General features: G+C 39.6%; 1 protein-coding gene across 35 annotated transcripts in view; it reads left to right on the plus strand.

Annotated features, from left to right (window-relative positions):
• The window catches only part of clasp2 (cytoplasmic linker associated protein 2), a 37,224-nt gene extending 18,563 nt beyond the window's left edge, over positions 1-18,661 (plus strand). For 4 of the 35 annotated variants that reach the window (XM_056741617.1, XM_056741644.1, XM_056741643.1 and 1 more), the window contains 27 exons: positions 2-39; positions 143-307; positions 540-560; positions 1,296-1,400; positions 2,575-2,601; positions 3,069-3,095; positions 4,345-4,512; positions 6,410-6,451; positions 7,153-7,260; positions 8,085-8,147; positions 9,206-9,312; positions 9,660-9,683; positions 9,820-10,067; positions 10,203-10,266; positions 10,883-10,939; positions 12,190-12,353; positions 12,463-12,541; positions 14,663-14,806; positions 15,049-15,192; positions 15,375-15,481; positions 15,588-15,738; positions 15,947-16,145; positions 16,370-16,563; positions 16,642-16,770; positions 16,877-17,083; positions 17,259-17,375; positions 17,572-18,661. In XM_056741617.1, coding sequence (XP_056597595.1) covers positions 2-39; positions 143-307; positions 540-560; positions 1,296-1,400; positions 2,575-2,601; positions 3,069-3,095; positions 4,345-4,512; positions 6,410-6,451; positions 7,153-7,260; positions 8,085-8,147; positions 9,206-9,312; positions 9,660-9,683; positions 9,820-10,067; positions 10,203-10,266; positions 10,883-10,939; positions 12,190-12,353; positions 12,463-12,541; positions 14,663-14,806; positions 15,049-15,192; positions 15,375-15,481; positions 15,588-15,738; positions 15,947-16,145; positions 16,370-16,563; positions 16,642-16,770; positions 16,877-17,083; positions 17,259-17,375; positions 17,572-17,661 — 2,989 coding nt within the window. In that variant the 3' untranslated portion in view covers positions 17,662-18,661. The remainder of the gene's footprint in view (position 1; positions 40-142; positions 308-539; positions 561-1,295; positions 1,401-2,574; positions 2,602-3,068; positions 3,096-4,344; positions 4,513-6,409; positions 6,452-7,152; positions 7,261-8,084; positions 8,148-9,205; positions 9,313-9,659; positions 9,684-9,819; positions 10,068-10,202; positions 10,267-10,882; positions 10,940-12,189; positions 12,354-12,462; positions 12,542-14,662; positions 14,807-15,048; positions 15,193-15,374; positions 15,482-15,587; positions 15,739-15,946; positions 16,146-16,369; positions 16,564-16,641; positions 16,771-16,876; positions 17,084-17,258; positions 17,376-17,571) is intronic. The other 31 variants (XM_056741646.1, XM_056741650.1, XM_056741648.1 and 28 more) reach the window with 28 other exon arrangements.
• Positions 18,662-20,027: the final 1,366 nt, after the last annotated feature.

Genomic DNA, 20,027 nt, shown 5'->3' on the forward strand with positions numbered 1-20,027 from the left:
GTCGGCCGCTGTCAAAGTGGTCAGCTGCACCAGGCAGAGGTGAGAGCTGCTATTTAGCACATATTAGTCAAGTTCACAATACAACATGTGATAATTGTTTGTTTTATAATGAGGTTTGTTTTGTTTTTTGTTTCTCGTGAAGTACCAGCAAACTCAAAGTCATCTGGATCTCCAGGCTCTTTGCAGCGCTCCCGAAGCGATGTGGATGTAAACGCGGCTGCAGGTGCTAAAGCTAGACTTAGCGGACAGGCCGGAGGGGCGGGGCGAGTTACAACAGGCCTGGCCCCCGGATCGTATGCATCTCTCGGTAGGGTCAACCCGCCATTTATGTGTTGATTTTTGGTACACGCCTCTGCTCTCTCACTTCACTTAATAGAATGTCTTTAATTCTTCAAAGTAACATGCACGTACCAGTGTGGTGGTTGGAGTGGGTGAGAGTGTGTTTATGTCTTTCGTTCTAACTGGTTTGCTGTGCTCCTCCTCTCTCCCTCTCTCTCTCTCTCTCTCTCTCTCTCTCTCTCTCTTTTCTTTGGCTTAAGATGATGCCTCTGATAAGGATGGTAAGATCATCTGGCGTTTGCTCATTCATTCCTCATCTCATCTTCTCTGTATTCTCTTTTTGCTTGCCACGCCCACCTTCTCATACATCTGCTCCTATTTAGGTCAATGATCCCAAGTTTTGACTCAACAATTGAGAGCATTTAACATTTTCTCCATGACCTAAAAACAATATTGTTGTTTCCCAAGCCATGTTTACTGGTAGGTAAATGGCTTAGACAAGCGAAAAATTAACAACAAGAAAGAAAAAACATGCACATTTAGAAAGTAGACAGCTAGAAATCTGGAATGAGGTCAGAAACATGGATTTAATAAATTGGCTGAATTTAGATTTTGTGTTGACTTCAATGGATAGTTGTTTTAATTGTATACAGAACCCAGTCCTTTCATACACAGTGGGTGGAGCTCTTTGTGTAGTGTGTTGTGCTTCTGCCGTCTCCTGGTGACTAGTGGTATTGCAAGAATGACTCATAATCTGCCAGTGGCTTTCAGCTTGTGATTGTGCCAAATTGAACTGCTTCATTAAAAATCTCCTTCTTCCCTCTTTCTCCATTTCGTATTAACTCCATGTCTTTTTTCTAATTCAATCATTAATTCTTCCTCATCAAAAGAATTGTTCTGTTTATGGTCTGTGTCTGTGTGTGTTCATGGGTGAATGAGACACAAGAAGATCTCTTGACATTGTTGTCCATGCTTTTATTTTATTGGAGCTTTATGAAAGACCTATTTGTCTCCAGGACGGTTACGGACTAAGCAGACTTTATCTACAGCGTCTAGCAAGAGTAGCAGTCAAGTCGACTCGAGAGGGCGGACCCGATCAAAGATGGCATCCCAGTCACAACGTAAGTATCTGCACACTTGTATACATGCACACGTACTCCAATACAAATACTGTTCACATTCATTTTGTGGGAATCGCAAATATAATCAATACAATTGACAACACTGATCCAGAAGTACCTCTTGTTTCAGTTTTATTTAACAGTACACGAATGTTGGAATAGAATACAACCAAATGAACATTAGAACTGAATCAAAATGTGAAACTAAAAGTGTTTCTGAACCAGTGATGCTTAAGTCTTCAAAATGGTCTATAGATTTACCCACAGATATCTTGTGCTGTTGTTTTGCTCAAGTACCAAACTATAAGCAAAGGCATATCGTACCAAGTTAAGACATTTCTCTTCTAAGCGTCAATAAATATATGAAAATGAATCATCTTTACAGTAGAACATTAAGACAAACACCTTTTCAGAAAATTGTTTATATAACTAGGCTGTTCCTGTTGTGCAGTACATTTTGAACTGTTACCTTTAAAAATTATCATGTTGTGGTGTTATTTTGTGAAAAGTGTATATTAGACTTGAAATATTAGATATTTGCTCTGGTCAGGCTCGGATACATCAACATTATTAATATTTACCATTTTAAGTCACCATTTAAAAAAAAAAACGTATTTTTGCACGTTTTTTAATGCGTGGCATTATTTTTCTGAAATTCATGTACCATCCTTAAATCTAAAACATTAGGGGGAGGCTGGAACTGTATTGACAGATGCCTAAAGGACAAAGTCCCGCCCTACATTTAGTTTTTCTCATTCCAGAAGCCGTTTTACACAGATTTATGTCACAAATAGGGAAGAAAACACCATTGCAACTTGCCCACTTTAACATGGTGAAAATAAAGTGCTTAGGTTGTTTTTTTAATTATGGTATTTTGAATAAGACGAATCAGGTTATACTTAATAATATTTATGTTTTCTGCTTTCCCACAAAAGTTATAGAGTGAGTGACATGTAGGAAAATCCATAAATTGTTTACCAATTCAAATGCACTGCATATTAGGAATGACCCCTAGTCGATATAATGCTTATTTCATAAAATAGGGTAAGTAAACGGCACAATGTGACTATAAACACAGTGTCCCTGGCTGCATGTGTGTGACTGTGAGATTGTACGGAGTCATCCTGTTGAAGGATGTAACCCACAGCTCCTCCAACTGTTTCTGTGCCTCTAGGTTCCGACGATTCCGATTGCACGCCAGGTACCCTCGTCTGACATGTTGGCGAGTGTGTTAGTTCATGCAAACGTGTGTGAGAGTTTGCGTGCGCTGCATGTTGTGTGGTGTTCACTTGGGTGTGACGGTGTCAGTCCATTTCTGCCTGCAGGAGTGTAGACACAAACTCAGCCGCATCAGTTCAGATGTGTAGTTGATGGAACATAAAGCAGTGGCAACACATTCATGATGTCTTTCATCTGTTTTGTGGTGATTGTGAAGTATCGTCAGAATGCAGAGCTGTTGCAGGGCTTCTTCAATCTATGTGCGCGTCTCAAACTGTTTTTTTATTTGCAGGCTGATGGTTTTATTCATTTGTTTAATGTGTGCGCGTTACAACGCATTTACTGCATGTTGTTTACCCCATAATGCATTGTATCCGTTTATTATGCTGCTCCTCCTCCCAACCAATGGGTCTCTTGGCCCCGCTCCCTAATCCCCCCTCATTGGCTCAGGATCACAGTCTGCTACCCCTGTTGGTGGTAAGATTTTCGACATATTTCATCCGTCACTCATTCTCTTGGTTGAGTCACGTCCCTCCTGCGGACTTTCATTCTTTAGTGTTACCTTTGACTTGACTGAGCGAGAAACGGGTTCTTTCCATCAGCCCCCACTTTCCTCACTGCATGGAGGGTGTGTAGCTTTGCTCACTCTGGATGCCTCAATGCTTTCCCGGTTGAAACCTGTGCGTAATTCATGCACAAAACCTCACGCTTTGAGTGGGGACAGATTTGGTAATCGGCATGTCAGAGTGAAGCGTGGGTGTTTTCATCTGTGTTTGTGTAGTCTGTAGTCATAGAAACATTTTCACTTGGTCACAGTAAACACCTCATTCTTCCCATTTGATGGCCACAATTTGTATTACAAAACTAGCTCTTTTATTTCACAATGTGTGTGTGTCTGTGATTGTTGTTTTTTTGTGTGTTATAGATGTCTGTATTAAGGTAAATGCAATTATAGCGTTGTGGGTTACGTCAGTTATGATATTTAGAATTGACGTGGACACGTGTCTGTTTGTGATGTTTAATTTGTGTGAATGTGCGCATCACGGTTGTGTGACATTCAGAATTTAAAAAGCATTTTCATCTTATTATTTTTCTGAATTCGAATTAAAGTAGGAAACATGCCGAATGGTAAAGTAAATGTACGTTAATTTAAGTAATATGAAATTCATATAACCACTGTTATGGTTTTTTATATTTTTTTATGCTTTTATGGATGACTTATAAGCATGTTTCAGATTTTTCCAGAGCCTTTAGGTTGATTAAATACTTTTTATTAATATTTTAAAATTCATTTAATACTTCTTATTAATATTTTAAAATTCATACATTTGCAGTTTTCAATTATTAATATTTTTTATAATATTAAAGTTTACTTCTTGTACTATATATAATATGTTTATGTATGCTTATAAACTATAAAAAATAATATAGTAAATTCAATTAATTTAAAATATAAAATTGCTTTTCGTTGTGGCATACATTTGGTGGTGCTTTATGGAAAAATCAAATTCAAGTAGTTATTTTGATTTAAACATTTTCTTCACATCAGACATAAATAGATAAATATACATTTTGTTAAATTTCTTCGAATTGCAATCGAGTAAATTCCACTACTCTCATTCTAATGGCTAAATTCTGAAATTTGCTTAACACTGATGTGCACACAGAAAGTTTTCTAATGATCTGTTTGTCTCACATTCTTTGTCTGTTTTCTGTTTGTTTACAGCTGGTTCTCGCTCTGGTTCTCCAGGCCGCGTGCTGACCAGCACAGCTCTGAGCACACTCAGTACAGGTGCGCAGCGTGTCAGCGCAGCTCCGGGCTCTCACCGTCGCAGCCGGATCCCACGCAGTCAAGGCTGCAGTCGAGACTCTAGCCCCACACGGCTATCTGTTGGTGAGCACCAGCTTCTTTCTGTGCTCGTGATGGTCCTCATCTACTTAATAGAACTATATATTCTGATCAGTTTAAAATTTAGATTACACATCAACTCTGTAGGATCGTGAGGTGCTGGTGGTGCTAATTAGTAGGGATGCACCGAAAGGAAAATTCTTGGCCGAAACCGAAAAAGAGGAAACCAAGGCCGAAAACCGAAACACCGAAAGAAATTATGCCAATTATTAGTACCCTTGCATTTATGGCTAGGACTGTGTACTAACTTCTACTACTTCTACGTTGTACTACTAAAATCAAGGCATTGCAATTGCATAAATAGTAAAGTTTCAAAGAATAAATCAATTACAAATTATGCAAATATTTTTTTAGCACATTGCAACAATGCACAGTATAAAATAAAATTCAACTAAGATGTATAACTTGACCCCACTAATGTGTATATTAAATAATAATGTACAGGTCTACTGGCCTGCTGAAAAGTTGTACAATTAAATGTTCTCTCATGACAAAAAAAGTGAATTTTGGTCAAGTGCATTTAAAAAAAAATTATCTGTAGGACTACTACAAGAAAGTGCATTCAGATCAAGTGCAACTGCTTAAAGATACAACAATATTTTCTCTGTAGGCCTTCAACATAATAGTTTATCAAAACAAAGACTCCCATAGCCCATATGTTAACTTTAGAACTTTAATAACAACAAATGCACTAAGAATTGAAAAATTGAAAATAAGTAGCCTAAGAATAGAATAACCAATTTATTCTGTCGTCTGAAGCGCTATGATGTTCAGGAACGGAATTTGGAGAAAAACATGTTTAAAGTTAAGTTGTGAAAATAAAAGCCCAACAGTCCAATATCACAAGTAAAAAACACTATACAGTGGTAAGAGACTTACTCTAATAACAATTTAGTAAAAAAAACATTTCCTAGTGTTGAAGTCTATAAAATTACTGTACAAAACCGTTGGAATAAAACGAAAGTAATGAAAATGGTGCAGCGCACATTTAAATAACGAGAGCTCTGCCATTATCACAACACGAGGAAACATTACGGACAACAACTAATAAGCAGTGAAGCAAGTTTTAAGTTGTTTATCATGTGCATAGTGTCTGGACTTTTGATCATCTCTTGTATGTTTTGCGATCGCGGTCCGGCTCGCGTGAGCAGTGGAGCGGGTATAACTCCTGGTGCTGTATATGGGGGGCTCTGTCACCTCGTACATTGTATAAAACAACTTTGCATGCCATAGTTTACATAGGACTGGCAGAAAATGTGTATTAATACTTATTCATTCTTCATGTTATATGGTTTACTTTAATAGGTGAACTGTCTTTCCCGCGTCCCAGCGCGACACCCGACAGGTTTTCCCAAATCGCATCACATGTCTAGTCAGTCTAGTCAGTACAAATGACAACGACACGTAGGTAGCTTCACGAGGATATCCCGCTGAAGGGAAACGGGTGTTTACAAATTGCCCTCATTGTAATCTGCCAGAATGACGGGCGGCCATCAGATTTTTCCGACACTGGTAAAAAATATGTCAATGACAAAGAATCTTTCGGATTACGCGACCTTTGGTTCACACACGTAAAGGAATATTGGTCGCACTCTAGAGTCCTGAGGGTGCATGCAATTTAGGAGACGCTTTAGTGCTGCGATTAAAGGAATAACGTCCGCTACAGATGCATCAAAGGAGCGGTATCTGTTTGTGTCATCACAACATTTCGGCCGTATTGTTTCGGTGATAGAAGTCTTTCGGCCGAAAATTTTCGGTGGCCGAATATTCTGTGAATCCCTACTAATTAGATTGTTGTAATACTTCTGGCCCTCACATAAATGTATTGTGGATTTTTCAAATGTGTTCTTACCAAAATGTATATGTTCTCTTTCAATCAAAGCTCCATCAAACATCAGCCACATCTATAATGGAGCGAAAGGAGGTATGTTTTTCAGTCTTCAACACAGCCATCCCATTACGATAATCAATCCGCTTGTCTAAGCTGAGGCTGTCATCCTAATGGGGTTTCATGCTGGAGGTTGTGCTGTGTTCCGTGTAACACGCTGCTTTGGGAAAGCAAAACACGATGTCACATTAACCCTACTGGGTCTTCCCTTGTCTGCTGTGATGTTAAACCCCACAGCTTGGTGCTGCTCTGCAAAAACGAATGAAGTTCATCTCATGAATGCAGATGAACGTCGATCATTGGTTTAAAGACAGAATTTAGGAACAAAGATCCAGTCCTGCCGCCTCCCATGTATTAACGTTCTCCATTTAATTCTTACCCCTGCAAATAGTATTTTCTTTCCTGTGAATGTATGTCTAATCTATTGCTTTAGTTACAAATACATGCATGGCCTTTAAAAGTTAGAACTAAAATTAACTTCACTTGTCCTCTGTCTTCCTACTGTCTGTGAGGTTCCGTAAGGTTGGGTATTGGGCTCCCTGCTTTTTCTTCAAATGCAACATATCTCTTTTGTCAGTTCTTTGCTTAACACTCCTTGATGTAATCGATTCGTCATTTCTTGTGTCTCCTACATTTTCAATCTTTGATACCTCTCAATATTTGCCTTCTTGTTCTTCTATATCTTTTTTCTCTATGCTTTTTTCTTGGTGTGTTTCCCTATCTTGGGGGTGGGTCAGCGAGGGGTAGTCGTATTCCACGTCCTAGCGTGAGTCAGGGCTGCAGTCGCGAGGCCAGTCGAGAGAGCAGCAGAGACACCAGCCCTGTGCGCTCCTTCACGCCACTGGGTGAGTAGCCATGGCAACCATTTAATCTACCGGGACCAATCAGCCTTAACACAGCAGTGGTCTTGATGACAGATCATGCCGTGTTGAAAAGTTATAAATGGGCATTTGAAACCAGAAGTTTTATTTAAACCATTGGACCAAATTGGGAATGTGTGTGCAGTGATTCGGCAGCACTGCTAGGGCACATTAGCATTTTATTGACTTTCAGAATGTTTTTCCAGGGCTGTAATGACCTCACATAGTTCAGCATGGGTAGTAAGCAGGGTTCTACTGGCCTTGTTTTTTTGTTGCCTCATTTCACTCTTATGAGCATTGCTAATGGCTGCTGACAAGCTTCATCTTAGATGCTCCTTGTATGCAACACACCAGAGAAGAAAGCTTTAAATGGTAATACCACAAAATAGGAAATATTTCAAATGCATTTTTATTGAGGTCAACATGAAGAAAGACATTTTTGATATGCATCCCTGGCCAACATCATGTTTTATTAATTTAGGTATGGTGCATCCATAGCTTAGTTTCAGTACAAAGGAGAGTTGTTTAGCAAAGTGCAATCTTTCTGCTGTTACGCATATCACATAAGCAGAACTGGACTCATACCTTTGAGCACTGACACTTGGAGTGTGTGTGTGAATGTATGTGCCACAGTGGGGCATGTGTGTGGTTGGTGATGGCACTTTCTCACTTTATTACTAATTGGGAGTTTCTCTGGTGAGCTTTAACACTGGCCTGGTTATTTATATGTATGTGTGCTTGTGTGCATTCTTGTGTGTGTGTGTGTGTGTGTGTGTGTGTGTGTGTGTGTGTGTGTGTGTGTGTTGCAGCATCCCGGCATTACTCGCGTTCAACTGGTGCTCTTCATGCCCCAGATGCCTTCGGGGCAGCAGGTGAACTGTTAACCCTGCCAGCACGGGCCTCTTTTTTTAGAAGCCTTTGTTTAAAGTCATTGTCAAACAAGTTATATTTGTTTCACTTCATTCTTTTGCCTCTTTCAGTTTAGCCGCCATCGGACATGCATGCTTTTAGTCATCATAACAACCATTTTTTCCCCATTATCTGTAACATCTTAACAACTGTGGTGATACTCAGCAAACAGCTGCAGATGTCAAGTCACAACTGAACGTTGACAGCAAGAAGCTCGGAGTATATAAAATGTTTTTAAAGGTGCATTTAGTTGCGTTACTTAGAATATATAAAGAGTATGGTTCCTAAATGAAATAACAAAAAAATTAAATGTTCAAAATTCATGTTGTATTTAAATTATTATGGCTTAGAATCAAAACAAACTGCAGTTTGATTGATATTAATTGTAAAGCGCAATAAAAAAATTGAGTTTTCTCATTTTGGAACCAAACTCTTCATGTATAAAAAGTGCCATTAGCTCTTGTTTTTGCATGATGCTTTTACAATCTTGCATTGTTTCAAAGCAGCTTTACATGGAAAATTAGATCAGCATATCGATTGGCACATATACAGTAAATGACATAAACAAAAAATGGAGTGCACCTTTAAAAGACAAAGGAAACCGGGTGAAAGGATGGAGCATATGAGCTGAGCGAAAAGGAACAGCAGGGGTTGTTTGAAAAATGAGGAAAATTAAATCTTCCAGATCAAAATGAAGGAAAATTCTGTTTTGTGTTTGAAGCTTTTTGCTGTCAATTCCAGTAGATTAATTTGTGGAATATTTTTTTTTTGCACCTACCTGTGTTTTCTCCTTAATTTAACCCGAGTTGTCTTGTGCAATTTTGTATATTAATTTGTGTTGGTTTTCATCATTGTTTTTGTTGGTAACCTATGTTTTTATTTTCCATTGTCTGGTGTGGTTTTCTGTCTGGTGGTCGATATTAGTGATGTGTTCAAAGCATGCGATTTCTTTTGCATTTTGACATGTAGGTGTCCCATGTGTGCATGTGCTTGTTTGTAAGACGTGTGATGTGTGTTGTAGGTTCTGGGTTGGGTATGTCTCAGTCCAGTCGTCTCTCATCCTCAGTTAGTGCCATGAGAGTGTTGAACACAGGATCAGATGTGGAAGAAGCTCTGGCAGATGCTCTGGTAAATAAACATACAGTCACACACAAGAACTAACGTTCACACTAACATCTATAGTCCTCATGCGGGTATACCACAACACTTATTGCAGAATCTTAGATGTGCAGTCCTTTTTTAAAATAAGACCACTGGAAAACATAAGCTATGTATGAGAATAACAAAAATACAACAATAGGTTGAAGTTTCATGTCAAAAATAGTGTAAATGATTAACATTTTGGTGATTCAGCTGTGGCCGAGTAAACAAATGCGCAGAATACAAACATAACAGAATCACATAACCATTGTATTATGTGTAATTGTCTGTGTTTAACTCCTCGATCATGCTTTAATCTTTGTCAATGCTGCCAGCTATTAGGAGATATGCGGGGCAAGGTTAGTTTGTTTGGCTTTCTGTCCGCTTGTCTTTGTTTCTGCATTAACCTTTAAATTTCCTTCATTTCCTTTTAAGATGTTTCTTTTTATAATTTATTGCTTATTAACTTTTATTTTTCAATACTTGTTTTTTAAGCAGAAAAAACCTGCCCGGCGGAGATACGACACCTATGGGATGTACTCGGACGATGATGCAAATAGCGATGCATCGAGTGCTTGCTCTGAACGGTCTTACAGCTCCCGGAACGGCAGTATTCCAACATATATGCGGCAGACTGAGGATGTAGCCGAAGTGCTCAATCGCTGTGCCTCCGCCAATTGGTCTGAGAGGAAAGAAGGTCTGATGGGATTGCAGGCGTTGCTGAAGAACCAGCGCACTCTGAGGTAATGTATGCAAACACACAGACATATATTAATTTCTGTTTTAAACTCATCAGAGGCTAAAAAACTGTATAATAACTGGCGGATAGTTGTTCCCTATTGCTGTTCAAAGCAAATGTGTTGTTTTTTCTCTTCTAGCCGAGTTGAGCTGAAAAGGTTGTGTGAAATTTTCACCAGGATGTTTGCTGACCCGCACAGCAAGGTACTGTCGCATGCCGCTTCCAAACACGCTCCAGCTCACCAACACACACACACATACACGCACTTCTGCGGACATAAACCAGCATGAACCTCTACATCACAGAAACTTGCCTGACTGTATCGGATTCTGCCTCACCACAGCCCGCGTTCTCGCCACATACACACACACTCAGGCATGTGCTGTGCGCACTAACTCTTGGGTTGAGGACCGTGGCTAATAGCATGGTTTGATTTGAGAGGATTCTGATGCTGCCAGTCGGTTCAGTCGTCTTTTTCCAACCGCTGCAGCGCCGCCCCAGACTGCCTCCTTATTTACCTCTGTTTTTCCCCTCCTGCAAACACGTATTGGGACTGTCACCCTAAAAGTAAAACATAAGGGGTGGTCATAAAATCTTAAAGCGATAATTTTTCAGACAGTATCTCAAAACAATTGGCCCGACAGCCCAGTCCTACAAACACAAACAGACTAACCCACGTTTGAGGTGTTTCTCTTTCTCTCACTCGTTTTCCTGGAACTTCCTCCTGGCATTCTTCTCTATTTTGTCGGGTAATCCGTAGCTCCGCCCAATTTATCTGATTTGCTGGGCTTATGGCCCGCCCCTGTTTCTGATTTGCAGCGTGATTCCAGAGGCTTCGGCACGGCAGAATCCAGTATCAGTTCTGCCTCCTTTAAGGTACAACACTCATTCAGTCTCAAACTGTCCAACACTATCACATTCTACAGCTCTTCAGGGGTCTGGGAAACCCCTGGGTGTGATTACCGGTCATATTGAATGTGTATTGCAACATTTTGTAAACGTTTCATACGTTTCATTCTTTCTTATTTTGTTTTAGAGTTTTTTTATGAAGGGTCATTGTACCTATTATTCATTTCATTTTTTCAATAGGGTTATTTTTTATTAGCAGTGGAAAGGTTTGAAGAATATAATTATGGTGTATTTATCATTAATGTTGATGTTCAACAAATGGTTTGCAGTGAGTATTTATTGTCTTTTTTATGGTTTTATAGAAATTCACCAGTTTGTTTGTTTTCTTTCATGCTTTACCTTCTGACGGAACTGTAGAGAGTAAGTTTGGTTAACTTTTATGCAAATCGTTATTTTGGTTTTTGCTTTTGACCGCTTGATTTTTTTCTGTCTTACCGCTGCACAGAAACTGAATTTGCGTACCCTGTTAAAAACCATTAGTTCAGTTTTTGACTATGTTTGGTATTGAATGCTAACAGGGCTTCAGTTACTTTTCATTACTAATATACTAATCAGTAACGGCAATATTTGATTAAAATCTTAATGTCTAACAAATGACAATGATGCTCTTGATCCCGCTATTAATATGTTCCTTTGTTAATAATCAAGTTTATCTAAACAATTTCTCTGTTATAAACATAACAAAAGATTTCCTAGTAGGTAAATAACTAGTAGCACCTGTATCATCTCCCATGATTAGCTGCTGGCTCAATCACAAAATGTCAGCAATTTGATTCACTCGTATTTATATGAGATATTTAAATAACAAATCATCAAGATATTTCTGAAATTTTTAGGGGGTAGTAGAAAGCCTTATTTACCCTTTTCCTTTATTTCTATTGTTAGTTTTTTCGAGCTTGGATGCTATTGACGGCGATTCGCACCTGTGTTTTATACATCTCAAATTGAATGCAAGTTGTTCGTGTTTTAAAGCTTGTATTTCCAGTCAGTTTTGGATGAAGGTGGGGGATGTTATTGGTTCAACTTGGTTATTTTTCTGTTGGGAGATAAAAAAACAAACATTTCAACATTAATATATGCTGCAACCATATCTAACAAATGCAAACCATTAATGTTCTCAAATTGAAGAAGATGCATGCATGAATCTTTTAAACTGCTTGCTTGTTGAGGTGTTCTTTTGTTTTCTAATGTCTCCTGCTGATGAATTTTCTGCACAGGTGTTTAGCATGTTTTTGGAGACACTGGTGGACTTCATTGCGGTTCATAAAGAGGATCTCCAGGACTGGCTCTTTGTGTTACTCACTCAACTGCTGAAGAAAATGGGGGCAGACCTGCTCGGCTCAGTACAAGCCAAAGTACAGAAAGCCCTAGATGTCTCAAGGTGTGTGAGATGGAACAACTGGAGGCCGGTGTCTCTGTTATACTCCGATATCAAATTGTGTTTGATGCAGGTGTTGACACTGAGTATTTTCCTCTTATGTCATCTTCAGAGAATCTTTCCCTAATGATCTACAGTTTACCATCCTTATGAGATTCACAGTTGACCAAACACAAACACCCAACTTGAAGGTAAGTGCAATTTGTTGTGTTGTTTGTGTGAGTGTTTTTCTCGCACTGTCTGTATGATAGAGTGTAAATCAGACTTGAGATCATTGGTTTAATACGTAGGGTTTAGTTGAGTCAGTACACTCAGGTTGACGTTACAAAAATGTTGTGCATCCCCCAAAGATTTTGCTTTACATTAGAGTCTCCGAGCCCATTCCTGGTCCCAAAACCAAATTTGTCATACGCACACATGCACATCACCCATCATCATCTTTTCTATCTACCTTACTTTCAACATTGCAGCAGTATTACTTATAGCTGCATCCTCTCCTGTTCCTCCCTACCCTTCTTTCTCCCTGTCTGGGGCTTTCTTTCATTTATGTGCTTTCCCTCTCTCTCTCTGAAGCCGGGGAAAAGGCGCTGTTGCTGGTACGGGGGCGGGGCTATAGAATTGTTTCCCCTCAGAAAGCGACGACATGCTTGCACACTGGAGGAAAATATCCAAGTGTGGCACCAAGCAGTACAGGTCAGTGAGACACAGGGGAAACAATTCTGTTACGCGCAGCCCCCACTACCCTAGACTATTGTAATTGTCTCATTTAAAACTTTAGGAGCAAACTTTGTAGTTAACTCAGTTTTCCAATAAATGAGCAATAAATAGTCTCCTGACAACATACAGTATCTCAAAGAAGACCCCTCACATTTTATCTTGTGTGACAACACTGAAGAAATGACACTTTGCTACAATGTAAAGTAGTGAGTGTACATCTTGTCTTACAGTGTAAGTTTGCTGTCCCCTCAAAATAATTCGACACACAGCCATTATTGTGGTTTTACAGGTTTAACAGAACAGGTTCCACTCAGAACAGGCCTCGCCATGGTCGACCTAAGAAGTTGAGTGCACATGCTCAGTGTCATATCCAGAGGTTGTCTTTGTGAAATAGACATATGAGTGCTGCCAGCATTGCTGCAGAAGTTGAAGGGGTGGGGGTCAGCCTGTCAGTGCTCAGACCATACGCCGCACACTGCATCAAATTGGTCGTCCCAGATGGAAGCCTCTTCTAAAGATGATGATCAAGAAAGCCCGCAAACAGTTTGCTGACGGCAAGCAGACTAAGGACATGGATTACTGAAACCATGTCCTGTCGTCTGATGAGACCAAGATAAACTTATTTGGTTCAGATGGTGTCAAGTGTGTGTGGGGGAACCAGGTGAGGAGTACAAAAACCACTGCCTTGCCAAAGTAGCTGAGGGTAAAGGTGAATACCTTTATAGGACTCCAGTGGCAACCTGTGAAGCTCTGGTGAACTCCATGCCCAAGAGGGTTAAGGCAGTGATGGAAAATAATGGTGGCCACACAAAATATTGACACTTTAAGCCCAAATTGGACATTTTCGCTTAGGGTTGTACTCACTTTTGTCCCCAGCGGTTTAGACAATAATGGATGTATGTTGACCTATTTTGAGGGGACAGCCAATTTACACTGTTAAAAAAGCTGTACACTCACTTCAATGTTGTCACATGAAAAGATATAATAAAATATTTACAAAAATGTTAGGGGTGTACTCACTTCTGTGAGATACTTTATATACCCTGCATATTGGAAAAGCATTATGAGCCCAGTCACACCCGCCATGCTCATTCCAACCTCCCCCTGCTGTCTTGCTTCATTTGACGAATTTGAAGAATGGCTATGAATGTGTGATGTCATGTTTGCCTGTAACTGGTGGATAACTGTTTTGATGGTTTGGGACCGCTGAATGGTTTGTATGTGAAAATGTTTACCTGGTGGACAGTTGTGTGTTGAGGTAAAAGTGTGTTTTGTGTATGTGCTGTAAAGGAGTAATTAAAGGGATAGTTCACCAAAAAATGAAAATTCTGCCATTATTTTCTCAACCTCATGGTAGCTCACAACCTGTATTCATTTGTTTGTTCTGCTGAACACAAAGGAAGAATGTCAAAAACAAAACAGATTTCATTCCAAATAACTTCCTCTGTGTTTAGCAAAACAAAGAAATGTATACAGGTTGGGAACAATCTGAGGGTGAGCACACCTTTAATGCTGCTGGTGTCTTAGATGGTATTTTATGCCTTAGTTGGCAGATCATTTTGCTGCAGAGTTGTAACATGAGGATAATGTTTCAGGTGAAGGTGGCCATTTTGAAGTACATAGAAACACTGACACTACAGATGGAGCCACAAGATTTTGTCAACTCCAGTGAAACCAGATTGGCGGTGTCACGTATCATTACATGGACCACTGAGCCAAAGAGCTCTGATGTCAGAAAGGTACAAGATACGAGAAACATACACATGCTTACATGGAAATTATTTTGAATGTTTATGTCTTTGCTTTGAAAGGTCTACAAAACCTTAAACCTCCCAAAGTGTTGATGCTAAACAGATACTCTGCCCTAACTGATTCATGGTGTTTTCACATTTTACACCGAGATCTTTCAGTGTAATTATATGTAAATTTTTGCTGGTGGTATTGACTGGTTTTACATTTTAATGATATGCTTTATTTTCAGGCAGCACAGTCTGTGTTGATTTCACTGTTCCAGTTAAACACACCAGAGTTCACAATGCTGCTAGCAGCATTACCTAAAACCTTTCAGGACGGAGCCACCAAATTATTACAGAACCACCTGCGAAACACCGGCAACACAGCCCAGGTAATACTGACGATATACTGTATCATGTCTTAAAACAGCCATAATTTAACACCCATTTTTGCAGTTTGTTTGTGAATTCTGGTTTAGTTTATAATATAAATCTTTATAGTAATATATAATACATTTTTAAGGCCGCTGGAAACACTGAAGTTTGTGGTCGTTTGTTTGTTTCGTTTTTCTAGGCTCAGATTGGAAGCCCTCTCACCCGACACACCCCTAGATCACCAGCCAGCTGGTCAAGCCCCTTAACCTCCCCTACCAACACATCACAAAACACACCTTCACCAAGGTACTTAACTTTTATGCCATAGGCTCAGAAAAACTTTTGATAAACCTTAAATTACTTTTTCTCACAACCCCAACATGACTATATTTCATTTTGTATGTGTGCACAGTGCATTTGATTACGATACAGAGAACATGAACTCTGAAGAGATCTACAGCTCTCTGAGAGGAGTCAGTCAGGCCATCCAAAACTTCAGCGTCCGCAGCCAAGAGGACATGACAGAGCCACCACGAAAAAGAGATGGAGACGGTGGAGAAGAGGTTAGAAATGTTCTAGTGTTTCTTTTTCAAAGTGTGTGCTTTTGATTGTGAACCATGTTATCTGTCTTCTTCCTATAGTCTTTTGAGGTCCAAAAGCATTGTGTCAAATTTACACTATATTAATACTGTGTGTCATGTGTTTTTTTTATGATGAACCTAAAAATTGAGGCATGTTGCTATGGTGGTAATGTATTGTGAATGTGTGCAGGGAGGTGTTGAAACTACAGACACTGGTAGGACGGCACTGGATAACAAAACCTCTCTGTTAAATACGATGCCACTGCTCTCCTCTAGTCCCCGCCCAACAAGAGATTACCAGCCAGTCAGCTACTCTGACTCTTTTAGCTCCTCCCCTTTTAATAAGAGCCTGAAAGAAGCTGACCAAGATTCAGAATCGCTCACAGATGGTAAGACAATGTTTCTTAAAATAACATATCAGAACAAAAGCAATGTACTTAAAAAAGTCAAAGGGGTCATATGGGGCGAATCAGTGTTTTTCTGTCTTTGGTTTGTTACAAGTTTACAAGAATATGTTACAAATATTTGCATTAAGTGTTTCATATCACCCCTTTAATGTTGTTCAAATAAGCCTGTGTGGGTCTGATTTGTTTTCTGTTGATGTTGTTAACAGACAGTGGTGTGGACCAGTCTGAGATGGTGGCTGAGCTTCTGAAGGAGCTCTCAAACCACAGCGAGCGAGTGGAGGAGAGGAAAGCGGCGCTTTGTGAGCTAATGCGTCTGATCAGAGAAACACAACTGCATGTTTGGGACGAGCACTTCAAAACCATCCTCCTTTTGCTCCTGGAAACCCTCGGGGACAGCGAGGTATGCATGCACCACGTACAAATCCGATACAAGTCCGAGTTACATCACTTACATTTGTTACTCTTTTTTTTTTTTTAGCATGTCATCCGGGCATTAGCACTGCGGGTGTTGAAGGAGATCCTTAGCAGACAGCCATGGCGCTTTAAAAATTATGCCGAACTCACCATTATGAAGACCCTGGAAGCACATAAAGACCCTCACAAAGAGGTCGGGATTAAACAAATGTCACAGGCATGCACAAGATCGCCTTAGAATAGAAACTTGGAGTGCTTTTGTATACACCTTAGAAAATGTATTTTTGGCTCTGTTTCAGGTGGTCCGGGCTGCAGAAGAGTCGGCATCTATGTTGGCCAATTCAATAAGTCCCGATCAGTGCATCAAGGTGTTGTGCCCCATCATCCAATCGGCCGACTACCCAATTAACCTGGCTGCCATCAAGATGCTAACCAAAGTCATCGACCGGCTGCCCAAAGATGGTCTACATCAAATGCTTCCTGAAGTAGTCCCTGGACTCTTACAGGTAATGACTGTATTGTGTTCATATAAAGCCAAATACAATGTAAAAATCTTTCTTAAACTAATTGCTTATATTTATACTGTGATTGTTTTTAATCATTGATGTTATAGGGCTAACAGGTCCTGACAAAGATTGTCACTGTGCTCTTGTAATTCATTTCTTTGCTATTCTTTCGCAGGGTTATGATAACTCTGAGAGCAGTGTACGAAAAGCATGCGTATTTTGCCTTGTGGCCATCTATTCCGTCATTGGAGAGGATTTGAAGCCTCACCTTAGCCAGCTGTCTGGCAGCAAGGTGAGATGTTTTCTTTTACAGACGATTTTCAGCTCTTTCATCGAATACATGTTTTATGCAGTAAATAAGAAACGGCATCACATTATTCAGGAAAGCGTTTTATGGGTGTCATCTTGGAGAGACCGACCAATGAATGTCTTAAAGAAAAGCATTAATAGAGTAAGCTGTGACACACTCTTTCTCTCTTTCTTCCCAGCTAAAACTGTTGAACTTGTACATAAAGCGAGCTCAGAGCGGCTCTGGTGGAAGCGACCAGTCTACAGATGTGGGAGAGCAGGGCATGTAGCTCTGCAATCTTCATTCAGAACTATAGCACTCTCTTAGTGCAGAGGGACCCTAGCTGGCTTTTTAACTCGCATGCGCACACAAACAAACACCTACACAGCTTACCGACAAATACAAAAAGCTGCATACATCGACACCACTGGACACCCTCCTCTGGCACCACAGAACCTTCCAGTGAGACACGCTGTGAGAAGCGCCATTGGACTAAACCTCTTCCTCCAAACTGATCATCATCATTCATGTCAGAGAGAGAGAGACCACGGTGTGTGGTGGTCTGCTTATGTCAAAACAATTGTTTTGTTGCCTTGTAAATGACTGAAACGTGTGTGAGTGTGTGTGTGTCTGATGCATTGGGAGAAGGTTGTGGTATTTAATATATGTAAAATCCAGCACAGAGAAGTCCGGTGGAAGAGGGGGGGGTGTTGTTTGTGTCGTTGTGCAACACGGAGTTCATTACTTTTTATCAAAAAAGGTCAAACTTTTAAGATGAAGTTAAGAACTCTGAACAACATGTTATTAACGTTCCTAATTGCTCACTATTAATTATTAACGGTCATATCAGTTCAGGTCGAGCTTGCTTTATTATAAGGCATACTTTGCTTGGCTATGTGCATGTCATGAATAGAATCTGAACTTTCTGGTTGCGGTCATGGCTTAATGGGCCATGCGTCACCCGGCGGGGCCAGATGTGATGCCACACCACAGGCGATATGTATTTATATAACATTCAGGATGATCTTGTGATGTTCTGAGGGCGCGTGAATTATTTTAAGTAGCATATAGTGTCATTCTTCTCTGATGGGATATTTGTAGAAATGTATTTACGCGTTTAAATGCTGCAATTGTCTTGTCACTTATTTCCTGTAGTGTCAGCCTTTATCACCTGTGAGGAAGCTTCATCTCTCTCTCTCTCTCTCTCTCTCTCTCTCTCTATCTCTCTCCCCGCTGCATTTCTAGAACCGTGCTAACGACAAAATTAAAATAAAGAAAATGTACAGTAATGAACAAACTCCTCATGTTTACTTTATGTACTTCTGTTTCTCTTATTGAAAGTTAATTTAAACGCCTTTTTTGTGCAGCTCGAGTAAAGTTATATAACATTAGATTCTAAAGGATAAATGGATGACTTTTTGACAACAAAACCAGTCTTATGGGTAAAATTTAGATTTTTACATAATCGGGAAGCTGAATAAATAAGCTTTCTATTGATGTATGAGTTGTTCGAATAGGTAAATGTCTGGCTGGGATACAACCGTTTAAAACTCACGAATCTGAGGCTGCAAAAAAAATCTAAATATTGAGAAAATTGCCTTTGAAGTTGTTAATCAGAGACAAAAAATGAGGTAGGAAATTCACAAAATATCTTCATGGAACATGATCATTGCTTAATATCTTAATGATTTTGGGCATAAAAGAAAAATCTATAATTTTGACCCATACAATGTTTTTTTGTCTTTTTCCTAAAAATGTCCCCGTGCTATTTAAGACTGGTTTTGTGGTCCGGGGTCACATATTTAGTATGGACCCCCAACAATAACACAATGGGTCATTCATTAAACACGCGCAGAGCGACTGAAGTCGTAAAGTCGTTATGACGTAAGTTTATGGATTCATGAAAATGTTCGTCACAAAAGAAATATACACCTGCTCCATACCACGTGTAAATGCGGCGTAAAACATTCAAACGTTTCTTTTAGACAAACTGATGACACTGCATCTTGATGCACTATGTATCAAAATGATTATTCACGATTTATTTTGGCCTGTCTTGCATTTTTTACTCTTTAACTTATGTTAACCGAAAACTCGTCACTGTCCTTTTTCACAGAGCCCTCCAATCACAGTGGAGAAGGGGCGGGACAAACACTACATTGACCAACCATTATACTTCTACAACACAACAATAGAGAAGTTAATATTACACTGCATTTTTATATTCTTCAAAATAAAATACTGGGAACATGTAACTGTCGTGGATATTTCAAATCACAGCAACCAACGCGTTTCTCTCAAGCGCCATCAGATGGTTATTTTCAGAATAGTATTACAGATGGTTAAAAACACTTTGATGGTCAGAGTTTAATTCATAAATGTATTGGTAGGCATATATAGCATAGTCTCTTATGCATTAATGCAATATAATGTAGCTAAACTAAGGAAGTCCAGAGGACTCCGGCATTTCTAGATACGTAATTTGCGTAGCTGTGTAGTGCATAGGCAGGGATTGTGCTTATTGTGATTGAGCGTGCATGCGAGCCCTGTTTACCTACAATTGGAATTCATTAACAAACACACATTTTACCATCAATTTTACGAAGTATTTGTGTATCTGGAAAAAAGTTTCGGGAAGGTCCGGGATTTACGCGC

Source organism: Triplophysa dalaica, chromosome 25, assembly GCF_015846415.1.
Source record: "Triplophysa dalaica isolate WHDGS20190420 chromosome 25, ASM1584641v1, whole genome shotgun sequence".
Taxonomy (NCBI): Eukaryota; Metazoa; Chordata; class Actinopteri; order Cypriniformes; family Nemacheilidae; genus Triplophysa; species Triplophysa dalaica.